We start from the raw sequence: 12,900 nt of genomic DNA, 5'->3' as shown, positions 1-12,900 counted from the left end.
TTCACTTTCACTTTTCACTTTCCTGCATTGGAGAAGGAAATGGCAACCCACTCCAGTGTCCTTGCCTGGAGAATCCCAGGGATGGGGAAGCCTGGTGGGCTGCCGTCTATGGGGTCACACAGAGTCGGACACGATTGAAGTAACTTAGCAGCAGCAGCAGCAGCCTAAAGCTCTTCATCTAGATCCTATCAGTTGAGTACTGTGTATGATCCCTACTTTAGAAATGAACTGGGGGACAAAATCCCACAGCTGATGACTAGTAGAATTCAGATTTGTATCCAGGCCATGTGGCTGTAGAGTTCTGTCACAGGGAGAGGACAATAATTCTTGGAGTTAGGGATAAGAGACCCACCATTGTGGAAAAGGAAGGATGCTTAGTTTCCAGTCTGTGGGACTTAAGAGATAGTTCCCAAGACTGATCAGATTTCCAGCTTTCCAGAGAGAGTGGTTATAAGCACACATGGGACCTATATCAATCGATTGTGCAAGACACTCGTCCTACAAACTGGAAGACAAAGGGACATTTATTTATTTATTTTTATTTAATTTTAATTATTTTAATTGGAGTATAATTACTTTACAATGTTGTGTTGGTTTCTGCCATATATCAATATGAATCAGCCATAGGTTATGTATACTAAGTCCCCTCCCTCTCGAACTTCCCCCCCATCTCCCACCCCATCCTACCTTCTAGGTTGTCACAGTGTACCAGTTTAGGACTCTCTGCATCATACAGCAAAGTTCCACTGGCTATATAATTTTATATATAGTAATGTATATATTTCAATGTTTCTCTCAATTCGTCCCAGACTCCCCTTCCTCCACTGTGTCCACCAGTCAGTTTTCTATGTCTGCATCTCCATTGCTGCCCTGCAGACAGTTTCATCAGTACTATCTTTCTAGATTCTATATATATGTGTTAGAATACAATATTTGTTTTTCTCTTTATGACTTTACTCTCTATAGTAAGCTCTAGGTTCATCCACATTATTAGAACTGAGTCAAATGTGTTCCTTATTATGGCTAAGTAATATTTCATTGTGTATTAATAGTACCACAGCTTCTTTATCCATTCATCTGCCAGTGGACATCTAGATTGTTCCATGTCCTAGCTATTGTAAATAGTGCTGCAATGAACAGTAGGGTACATGTGCCTTTTTCAATTATGGTTTCCTCTGAGTATATATGCCCAGTAGTGGGATTGTTGGATCATGTGGTAGTTTGATTCCTAGTTTGTTAAAGGAATCTCTACACTATTCTCCATAGTGGTTATAGATCAGTTTGCATTCCCACCAACAGTGCAAGAAGGTTCCCTTTTCTGCACACTTTCTCCAGCATTTATTGTTTATAGATATTTTCATGATTGTCATTCTGACCAGTGTGAGATGATACCTCATGGCAATTTTGATTTGTATTTCTCTAATAATGAGCCATGTTGAGCATCTTTTCATGTGTTTTTAGCCATCTGTATGTCTTCTTTGGAGAAATATCTGTTTAGGTCTTCTGCCCACTTTTGATTGGGTTGTTTGTTTTTCTGGTATTGAGCTGAATGAGCTGCTTGTAAACTTTGGAGATTAATTCTCTGTCAGTTGTTTTGTTTGCTGTTTTTTCTCCCATTCTGAGGGTGGTCTTTTCGCCTTGTTTATAGATTCCTTCACTGTGCAAAAGCTTTTACGTTTAATTGAATTTCATTTATTTATTTTTGTTTTTGCTTCCATTACTGTAGGATATGGTCATAGAGGATCTTGCTATGATTTATGTCAAAGAGTATTCTGCTTATATTTTCCTCTAAGAGTTTTATAATTTCTGGTCTTACATTTAGGTATTTAACCCATTTTGAATTTATTTTTGTGTATGGTGTTAGGAAGTGTTCTAATTTCATTCTTTTATACATAGTTGTTATCATTTAACATGATGTGGAAGGCATTCTCATGACTGAAACACTAGTTGGAATTTTTTTGCATCTATAGTCACACAAAGGTCTCTGAATGCGCAGTTGTATGCAGCAATGCCCAGAGTTTTGGCTGAGCCTACTTGTATTCAGACACATCTGAATAGGGTTCCATCTTGGGGATTCAGAAATATTTTGTTAGTTAAAATCACCAAGCCACAATGTGGGTAAACCATATACCAATCTGAAAAAATCTAAGTAAGAGTTTTAGCTGTCCTAATTCACCCTCACATGGTGCTGCCAAGGACTGTCTGTCACAGAAGACCACATCAGGGTTAAAATTGTGTTTCAATAACCATTGGTTTATCTGTCCAAATCTTTGTATTTTTGTTTCTGTTCTCTCCCAACTCATCCCACTTTTCTGGGGACTTCCCTGGTTTCATAATGAAATTTCTGCTTCCCCAGTAACCTCTCAGTCATTGCAAATAAGGGCAGAATGAAACTCTAATTTCTCATGGCACTTTTCATATCACTTTCTTTTTCTCCCTATGCCCAGTCATGCTTATATGTTGGTTGGAGGAGACTGTAGGCATCCTCTACTTTTATCTACTCTCTGTTGTAGTTCAGTCACTAAGTCATGTCTGACTCTGTGAACCCATGGACTGCAGCATGCTAGGCTCTTCTGTTCTCCACTATCTCCTGGAGTTTGCTCAAACTAATGTTCATTGAGTCAGTGATGTTATCTAACTATCTCATCCTCTGCCACCCTCGTCTTTTTTTGCCTGCATTCTTTTCCAGCATCATGGTCTTTTCCAATGAGTCAGCTTTTCACATCACGTGGCCAAAGTACTGTAGCTTCAGCTTCAGCATCATCACTTCCAATGAATATATGGGCTGATTTCAATTAGATAGATTGGTTTGATCTCCTTGCTGTCCAAGGGACACTCAAGAGTCTTCTCCAACACCACAGTTCAAAAACATCAATCCTTTGGCCTTCTTTATGGTTCAATTCTCACATCTGTACATGACTACTGGAAAAACCATAGGTTTGACTATAAGGACCTTTGTTGGCAAAGTAATGTCTCTGCTTTTTAATATGCTTTTCTTCCAAGGAGCAAGTGTCTTTTCATTTCATGGCTGCAGTCACCATCTGCAGTTATTTTGGAGTCCAAGAAAATAAAATCTGTCACTGTTTCCATTTTTCCCCCCATCTATTTGCCATAAAGTGATGGGACCACATGCCATGATCTTAGTTTTTTGAATGTTGATTTTCAAGCCAGCTTTTTCACTTTCTTCTTTCACTCTCATTAAGAGATTCTTTAGTACCCTTTCAGTTCAGTTCAGTCACTCAGTTGTGTCCAACTCTTTGCGACCTCATGGACTGCAGCAGGCCAGGGTTCCCTAGCCATCACAAACTCCCGGAGTTTACTCAAACCCATTTCCATTGAGTCAGTGATGCCATCCAACCATCTCATCCTCCATCGTCCCCTTTTCCTCCCACCTTCAAACTTTCCCAGTATCAGGGTTTTTTCCAATGAGTCAGTTCTTCACATCAGGTGGCCAAATATTGGAGTTTCAGCTTCAGCATCGGTCCTTCCAATGAATAATCAGGACTGATTTTCTTTAGGATAGACTGGCTGGATCTCCTTGCTGTACAAGGGACTTCAAGAGTCTTCTTCAACACCACAGTTCAAAAGCATCAATTCTTCAGTGCTCAATTTTCTTTATATTCCAACTCTCCCATCCATACAGGACTACTGGAAAAACCATAGCTTTGACTAGATGGACCTTTGTCAGCAAAGTAATGTCTCTGCTTTTTAATACGCTATCTACTTTGGTCATAGCTTTTCTTCCAAGGTGCAAGCATCTTTTCATTTCATGGCTGCAGTCACCATCTGCAGTGATTTTGGAGCCCGAAAAAATAAAGTCTCTCACTGTTTCCATTGTTTCCCCATCTATTTGCCATGAATTAATGGGACCAGATGCCATGATCTTAGTTTTCTGAATGTTGAGTTTTAAGCCAACTTTTTCACTCTCCTCTTTCACTTTCATCAAGAGGCTCTTTAGTTCCCCTTTGCTTTCTGCCATAAGAGTTGTTTCATCTGCATAGCTGAAATTGTTGATATTTCTGCCAGAAGTCTTGATTCCAGCTTGTGATTCATCCAGCCCAGGATTTCACATGATGTACTCTGCCTATAAGTTAAATAAGCAGGGTGATAATATACAGCCTTGATATACTCCTTTCCTAATTTTGAACCAGTCTATTGTTCCATGTCTGATTCCAACTGTTGCTTCTTGATCTGCATACAGGTTTCTCAGGAGACAGGTAAGGTGGTCTGTTACTCCCATTTCTTTAAGAATTTACCACAGTTTGTTGTGATCCACACATCCAAAGGTTTTAGTGTAGTCAGTTAAGCAGAAGTAGATGTTTTTATGGAACTCCCTTGCTTTCTCCATGATCCAAAGAAGGTTGACAATTTGATCTCTGGTTCCTCTATGTGTTTTCTAAACCCAACTTGTACATCTGAAAAGTCTCAGTTCATGTACTCCTGAAACCTAACTTGAAGAATTTTGAGCATAACCTTGCTAGCATATGACATGAGCACAAGTTTACAGTACTTTGAACATTCATTTCCTCTCTAGTCATTGTAAAATTTGGGGGCCCAGGCTACAAAGAGTAATTTTTGAGAACTTTTATTCTCTAAAATACATTAACTGTAAATTTTATACAGGTATATATTTGTTATATTTACCTCTAATGACAGAAGTAGTAACTGGTAAATCATATGTTTATTAAAATCTCTCTGAAAAAGCTGTGAAAGAGCATTTTTTTTTGTTTGTTAAACACAAAAAATATGATTCATAATGTTCTGGAACTACAAGATTAACTACAATTTATGAGGGGTGTACGTTATTCCAAATCAAGTTAGATAAGTAGTTCAACCTAAGTAAAGTAATACTGGTCTGTATATTCTACGTAAAGAGTTCTATATGGCACATATACACATACAGGATTTTTATATTGTTCATTTTTTCAGTTATTTCTTATTACTTTGGCTTCTGGGTTCTTAAAATATTAAGATTTAACTTGAACACTGACCTTCTTGTCCTTGAAAACAGTTATTTAAGAGTGAAAACAATATAATGTATAACAATAAAAAATATTCATTGAGAGCTACTATAAGTTGTTTTTCAGTCACTCAATCGTGTCTGACTCTGTGACCCCAGGGACTGCAGCACACCAGGCTTCCTTGTCTTTCACTATCTCCCAGAGTTTGCCCTAACTCACGTCCATTGAAAGATATACCCATGTATGTGAATGCAGAGTTCCAAAGAATAACAAGGAGAGATAAGAAAGCCTTCTTAAATGAACAATGCAAAGAAATAGAGGAAAACAATAGAATGGGAATGACTAGAGACTACTTGAAGAAAATTAGAGATCCCAAGGGAACATTTCATGCAAAGATAGGCTCAATAAAGAACAGAAACAATATGATTCTAACAGAAGCAGAAGATATTAGGAAGAAGTGGCAAGAATACACAGAACTATAGAAAAAAGGTCTTCATGACCTGGACAGCCATTATGGTGTGATCACTCACCTAGAGCCAGAAATCCTAGAGTGTAAAGTTAAGTGGCCCTTAGGAAGCATTACTACGAACAAAACTAGTGGAGGTGATGGAATCCCATCTAGGCTATTTCAAATCCTAAAAGATGATGCTGTAAAAGTGCTGCACTCAGTATGTCAGCAAATTTGGGAAACTCAGCAGTGGGCTCAGGACAGGAAAAGGTCAGGTTTCATTTCAATCCCAAAGAAAGACCATGACAAAGAATGTTCAAACTACCTCACAATTGCACTCACTTTACATGCTAGCAAAGTAATGCTCAAAATCCTCCAAGCTAGGCCTTAACAGTACGTGAACCAAGAAATTCCAGATGTACAAGCTGGATTTAGAAAAGGCAGAGGAACAGAGGTCAAATTGCCGACATCCATTGGATCATAGAAAAAGCAAGGGAATTCCAGAAAAATATCTGCTTCATTGATTATGATAAAGTCTTTGCATGGATCACAACAAACTGTGGAAAGTTCTTAAAGAGATGGGAATATCAGACCACCTTACCTTCCTCCTGAAAAACCTGTATGCAGGTTGAGAAGCAGCAGTTGGAACCAGACATGGAACAACAGTTTGGTTCAAATTTGGAAAGAAGTCAAAACTGTATATTGTCACCCTGCTTATTTAACTTATATGCAGAGTACATCATGCAAAATGCCCAGACTGGATGAAGCACAAGCTGGAATCAAGAATGCCAGGAGGAATATCAATAACCTCAGATATGCAGATGACACTACCCTAATGGCAGAAAGCAAAGGGGAACTAAAGAGCTTCTTGATGAAGGTAAAAGAGGAGAGTGGAAAAGCTGGCTTGAAAATCCAGCATTCATAAAACTAAGATCATGGCATCCAATTCCATCATTTCATGCAAATAGATGGGGAAAAAATGGAAAGTGACAGGTTTTATTTTCTTGGACTCTAAGATAACTGCAGATGGTAATAGCAGGGATGAAATTAAAAGATGCGTGCTCCTTGGAAGAAAAGCTGTGACCAACCTAGACAGTGTATTAATAAACAGAGACATCACTTTGCTAACAAAGTTTCATATAGTCAAAGTTATGGTTTTTCCAGTAGTCATGTACAGATGTCAGAGTTGGACCATAAAGAAGTCTGAGCAGTGAGAAATTAATGTTTTTGAATTGTGGTGCTAGAGAAGACTCTTGAGAGTCCCTTGGCAGCAAGGAGATCAAACCAGTAAATCCTGAAGGAAGTCAACCCTGAATATTCATTGGAACTACTGATGCTAAAACTGAAGCTCCGATACTTTGGCCATCTGATGGGAAGACCTGACTTATTGGAAAAGACCCTGATGCTGGGAAAGATTGAAGGTAGGAGGAGAAAGGGGTGACAGTGGATGAGATGATTGGATGGCATCATTGATTTAATGGATGTGAGTTTAAGCAAACTCCAGAAGATAGTGAAGGACAGGGAAGACTGGCATGTTGCAATCCATGGGTGTGCAAAGTCAGACATGATGAGAGAATGAACAACAAGAAATGTCCATTGAGTTGGTGATGCCATCCAACCATCTCATCCTCTGCTGCCCACTTTTTCTCCTGCCTTCAGTCTTGCCCAACATCAGAGTCTTTTCCAATGAGACGGCTCTTCACATCACGTGGCCAAAGCACTGGAGTTTCAACTTCAGCATTCAGGGTTGATTTCCTTTAGGACTGACTGGTTACTCTATGGCAGGTACTGTTTTAAGCGATTTTCATGTGTTAATTAAATCCTTAAAGCCTGCTAAGATTGGTACTATTGTTCTCATCTGCACTTTACCTTATGTATCAGAGAAGCGATGTCACTTATCCAAAGTCACTGAACTAGTAAGTGTGAAGCTGAAATACCAAACCCAGCCTACCAAACCTAGGGCCTATCAATATTCACTACATCATTGGAATCTTCAAATATGGGAAGCATAACTGACCATGGAAATGAATACAGAAGTTAGAGAGTGGTTATACTACACTAAAAGAGAAATTGGAGTTGTTAAAGCTCATTGAGCTCACTTATCTCATTTTTATTCCTTGGGCAGAGTGTGGTGGCAGACTGAAAGTGGAATCAAAACCCAGAGATCTGTACTCACATGCTCAGTTTGGTGATAACAACTACCCAGGACAAGTTGATTGTGAATGGCTCTTAGTGTCAGAACGGGGCTCTCGACTCGAATTATCCTTCCAGATTTTTGAAGTGGAAGAAGAAGCTGACTGTGGCTATGACTACGTTGAGCTCTTTGATGGTCTTGATTCAACAGCAGTGGGGCTTGGTCGATTCTGTGGATCAGGGGTAAATACAGTACCAACAGGATACCATTGACATGATAAAAATACCTATAAATTGGTGAATCGATATATGTAAGATGTGTAAGTCAGCAATGCTTTTACAAAAAAAATGTGACATCATATTATTAATGGCTTGATAAGTTATAACGTGTCTCTTCCCTTCCCTATTGCTACTGAATTGCTCAATAACATCAAACAAGACAGATGAATTCAGTAACTATAATTGTTGTTACTGTCCACATTCTAACTTTTTTAATTCGTGCTTTTAATTGTGCACAAAATATTTAATTATCTAAAAGCAATATACCTTAACACACACCATGACAGTTTTGCAAACTTCTAAATTAAAGCATAGAAGAAAAAGAATATGCACAATTCAAATTGAGATCCCCCTCTCAACCACATATCTGATAAGTGGCAGGATCTGCCACCAGCGTGGAGGTTTAGCTTATTGAATGTTGCTCCACTGCAGTGTGCACAGGACACAGTACCAAAAACAGGTTAGAGGGCATCAACATGACACATAAGAAAAAGGAAAGCTTAAGGTTTTCTCAATGCTTTCCCCCCAGGATTCAGCACATTAATATCAAATGTTCTTCTGAATACATATTTTGTTCTAAAGCTTTAGTTCCATTTTTCAAATGTCTAACAATAACTGTTATTTAAATAATACTGAATTTGAATAATATTGAACTCCTGTCCAAATTACTACTGAAATGAAACAAAAGTGCTTCTCAGTACTTAGATTACTAAAACAAGAAGGAATGGACAATTTGGATTCGGGAAGTGGCTCTGCCTCAGAGCAGCTTCTGAAATAATTTTAATGTCTCTTTTTTCTCTCTGAGCTTCACTTTAATTATTTGTAAATCAAAGGGACTTGGTTTAAAATTTTGGGGGAAAACACCAAGTTCCAGAACTTGGAAGCAGACTTAATTATGTTCAAAGCTCAGCTATATCACTGATCAACTTTGTGATCTTGAGCACATCATCTGTTCTCTGAAATTCAAGCTTTCTCACCTGTAAAATGAAGTCACTCATTTACTTTTCAAGGTTGTTAGGAGGATTCAATTTTATACCAAATTTCCAAATGTGAATGACATTGAAGAAAAAATAATTCATTTTATTGTTTTTTGTTTGTGTGTCTTTGTTTGTTTTTGTCTTCAGCCACCAGAAGAAATCTATTCAATTGGTGATACAGTTTTAATTCATTTTCACACTGATGACACAATCAGCAAGAAAGGATTTCATATAAGATATAAAAGCATCAGATATCCAGATTCCACACATACCAAAAAATAACCAAAACCTCCATCAGAACATAAAGGAATGTGTATAATGCAGAGAAGATGTATTTCTTTTTTAAATGAAGATTTTAGCACAAACGTTTCATATGAGTTTGAGCAAAAGAAAACTGCAAAACCAGAATTATCTCTGCGCTACAAGAGAAGTTTCCAGCTAATCCTGATGAGCATTACCAGGATATTTGAACTCCATTCTTGACAGTATCAATAGAAATAAAGTTGGTGAAAGAGCATCATGATTCAAAGAAGACTTCACAATTTGTTCACAGCACAACACAGATGCTTCACAATTCAAATAGTTCCTTTCAGGGTCTGTGACCCTGCAGAATGTTCTTTTTGACAATTTCTCAATATATGGGAGAAATAAAATGATCTTACAGGTTATAAACTGGAAAACTCTCTCCCTGAATCTTAGGATAATTGCTTTGACTGTGCATCTTGAAGACAATGTAAACCAGATCCATATAAGTTTTTGTAAAGTGGAAGTCTTTTAAGGGTGGTTTATACTTTAAATATGGGTATGACCCGTGTTTGGAAACTGGAATATTTCAGCTTCATTATTTTCACTTGCAGGCTAAATTTACCTCTTTGAAACATAAACGATCTTGAAACCATTTCATTTTCCTGACCTTTGACAAGTTTGAAATGTCAGTAGTGTCTATCATTTAGTTAATTCTAGACATAATTTTATTTAAGTGCTGGAAAATGCCCAGTTTATCAGTAAACTTAATTCTTTCAGTGAGAAATGCTGCCTTTTCACACCAAATTTAAGAGACCTCATGATGTCTTATGAACTTGGTGAGATAATTCCCAACAGGTGTGAACCGGATCATTTTAACGTGACTGCCTAGATGGCTCATGCTCAAGTTCTACTGCTGCTATTCTCCCTTTTGTTGTTGATCTGTTGTAGCTGTTAATGTTGATGTTGTCAAGGTTAATTTTTTTTTTTAATGAAATGAAGTGGGTAAGCCTTGTTAGAACTGAAAATTTTCTTTTTCTTCCTAGAATTCAGGTTTTTAAAATGTATGTTGGAAAAAAAAAAAAGATATGTTTCTGAAAGACTTTCTATGGTGCTATTCCATAAACATTTTTTTTAAACAACGTTTTTGACCTTTGAGCCAACCACCTGTAGACTACAAATGTCTCTGTCTGGCTGGTAGCACTTGAAGACTAAAGACTTGCTAAATGTATCAAAAGTATGTCATTGCAAGGGTAGCACTTGTCCTGTGGAGCAACTGCTTATAATGCCTTAGAATTATTGTGAATGATTGAGCAGATCCTCCTAAGATACACACCTTTTTTGAAAAGTTGAGTATAGTAGTATATGTAGTTAGCATCTCTATGAGGAAAATTAATTTCTGTGACTGAGATCTTTACATATAAATATGGTGACCTACTTTTATTGTAGAAAATTAATTTTCTGCTTTGAAGCCAGGATTTTTTTTAATATTAATGTATGTATATGTGAGATTGTCTGAATGAGTGAAGCTACAAGAAGGTGAAAAGTAGTGGGTGGCTGATAAGTTTAAATTTATGTGCCAAGTTCTGCTAGAATCCTGTTTGAAGTAGCAACTTTAATAAGCTGTTTCATGGACAAATAATGGGAATTTCTCATTATTATCAATCCCATTTTAAAAAAGGCTCCTTCCTTCAGAGAAACTCTATTTTGATATTTTTTTATGTTTATATAGATTGCTGTATGAAGTACTTTGGTTCTGTTGTCTGTCCATGAACATTCAATATTTAATAAAATTAAAAATCTTTCTTCATTTTACAAAATTAAACTATACACATAGATTTAGCTTGTTTTTTTCCCATTGTTGCCTTGAAAGTCTTTTCTTGTGTATGAACTGTATTATGTAAATACATCTTTAAAAACAATCTTTTGATCTCATGGAACATTACTTTGGAAATGTATAAATATTGCCTGCAATATAAGGAGCTTTTTAGTGGAGCTGATTTATTCCAGTAACTTCTTCTATATTTTTTTCATCAATCTCCAGTGAGCCAAAATATTAGGAATAGGAAAGAGAGGAGAAAAGAAGAAACATTTAAACCTGGTATACTACGCTGTGCCCAGCCCAGTAGTAAGCACACACACGAGCTCTTTTAATTTCATGCCACCCTTTGAGAACTGTGATGATGGTCTCATTTTATGGTTTAGGAACTGAGGCTCAAAGAAAGAATATAATGTTCCCAGGGTTACAGTGTAAAGTTAGATGTTAAAACTCAAATTGTCTGATATAAAACTCTGTGCTTATTCTAAAAATGTAGTAGAATCAATCTTGACATATATATATATATATATATATATATAGTAGATATATTTTTATGCTGAAACTTTCCACATAAAGTCAGTTTTAGAGGTGAATTACAGTAGAACTTTCAGAATAAACTTGGTTACTTTCAGTAATCGCATGACAATTAAAATATCAACTGTAGATATCTTTAAGAACCACAGTTAATGCTAGAAATTTAAGAAACAAAAAAAGCTACTATATAGTTTGGAGTTAGTAACTATGTGCGTTTTGTTAAAATAAGTACATTAAATTATTTTATCTGATGTGATAGGGAAAATGTAGTGTTTTTAAGAAATACTGTGAATATTCTTCTGGTTGATATCTTATAAGGCCTCAACGAGCTTCCCTCACACAACTGGGGAGTAAAGTATTTAGAAGGCACACTCAAAGAGGTTGTCATAACTTAGGTCTTCAATGGGAACATTAATTTTTTTAATTGTACCTTATGTATGATATCTGCTCACTGCATATTATTTTTATATTAATTCAACTTTGGCTTAGGTGTATTGTTAAATTCAAACACAAACAGCTTCATTGTTATTGTGGTAATAATGGTTAGTTACTGTTCTAGGCATTTTATTAGCTTTTGTAAATTTATTTTCAACCTTTGCATCAACTTCTACATTAGTCTTTGTTGTATTAATACTGTCTATTTGCTGAAGTTCTAACTCCTATACAATCCTCACTGACTCTACATATAAAACACTGCTCCCACTTAATATGATTTTATTAAATTATTTTTAAAAGTCAATTTTGAATATTACTCTAGTTATTTAGAAGATCATGGCTTAACATAACTGCAGAAACAATATTTTTAAAGAAATATGTGAGAAACAGCAGCTCTATTTCCAAAATCCCTAGATGTCCTCTGCTTGTACTGACTGAATTTTTGCTACCTTGGATTAGTTTCAGTATACCACAATATCAGATTCAAATTCTATTCAATTTTGTTTTAAATATGTTATCTATCTTTTGATTATTATTTTTTCTATTTTTGATAATAAGCCTCAAATAATGAAATTTTATTCTCATATGTAGAAAATCTCTGAAAGCATTTATTATTCTTCACAAGGGTAAATTTTTTAAAAAGAAGCATTGAATTATCAGTTTGTTTAAAATGGTAAACTGCAGCCATGTGCAAATTAGAAAGAACTTTCAATTAAAACAATTATCAAAATGTTTGGAAATTTTATTTAACTATACTTTTATTTAGCAAGAATATTTTGGATACAGGAAAACCTATAATGCCATTTATTAAATCTACCATGGGAGGAAGAAAACAGGAAAAATAAATTACCATGTAAAGATCTGTAACTTGAACTGCAGTGATGCTTTTTGTTTGATAAGAAAAAATAGGTAGCATGAGCTTATCACAAAGAAAGAAAAGGTTCTTTATGAATGCATTTTTACATTGGTGCATAGTGAATGGTTATAAATATTTTCTTTTTAGTCTTTTATTTTTATTGTTATAAAATTGACAAATTTTGTCATTAGCTTAGGAAATGAAAAGCCTGGCTG

The 12,900-nt window shown here is 36.0% G+C and overlaps 1 protein-coding gene across 2 annotated transcripts in view; it reads left to right on the top strand.

Moving 5' to 3' along the window:
- TLL1 (tolloid like 1) overlaps positions 1 to 12,133 on the top strand; it is a 324,523-nt gene extending 312,390 nt beyond the window's left edge. For both annotated transcript variants that reach the window (XM_025268229.3, XM_025268228.3), the window contains 2 exons: positions 7,535 to 7,785; positions 8,946 to 12,133. In XM_025268229.3, coding sequence (XP_025124014.3) covers positions 7,535 to 7,785; positions 8,946 to 9,080 — 386 coding nt within the window. In that variant the 3' untranslated portion in view covers positions 9,081 to 12,133. The remainder of the gene's footprint in view (positions 1 to 7,534; positions 7,786 to 8,945) is intronic.
- The last annotated feature ends 767 nt before the right edge of the window (positions 12,134 to 12,900 follow it).

The sequence above is a fragment of the Bubalus bubalis genome, chromosome 17 (genome assembly GCF_019923935.1).
Source record: "Bubalus bubalis isolate 160015118507 breed Murrah chromosome 17, NDDB_SH_1, whole genome shotgun sequence".
Lineage (NCBI taxonomy): Eukaryota > Metazoa > Chordata > Mammalia > Artiodactyla > Bovidae > Bubalus > Bubalus bubalis.
Note: the sequence above shows the minus strand (reverse complement) of the source record. Positions and strands in the feature narration are given on the sequence as shown.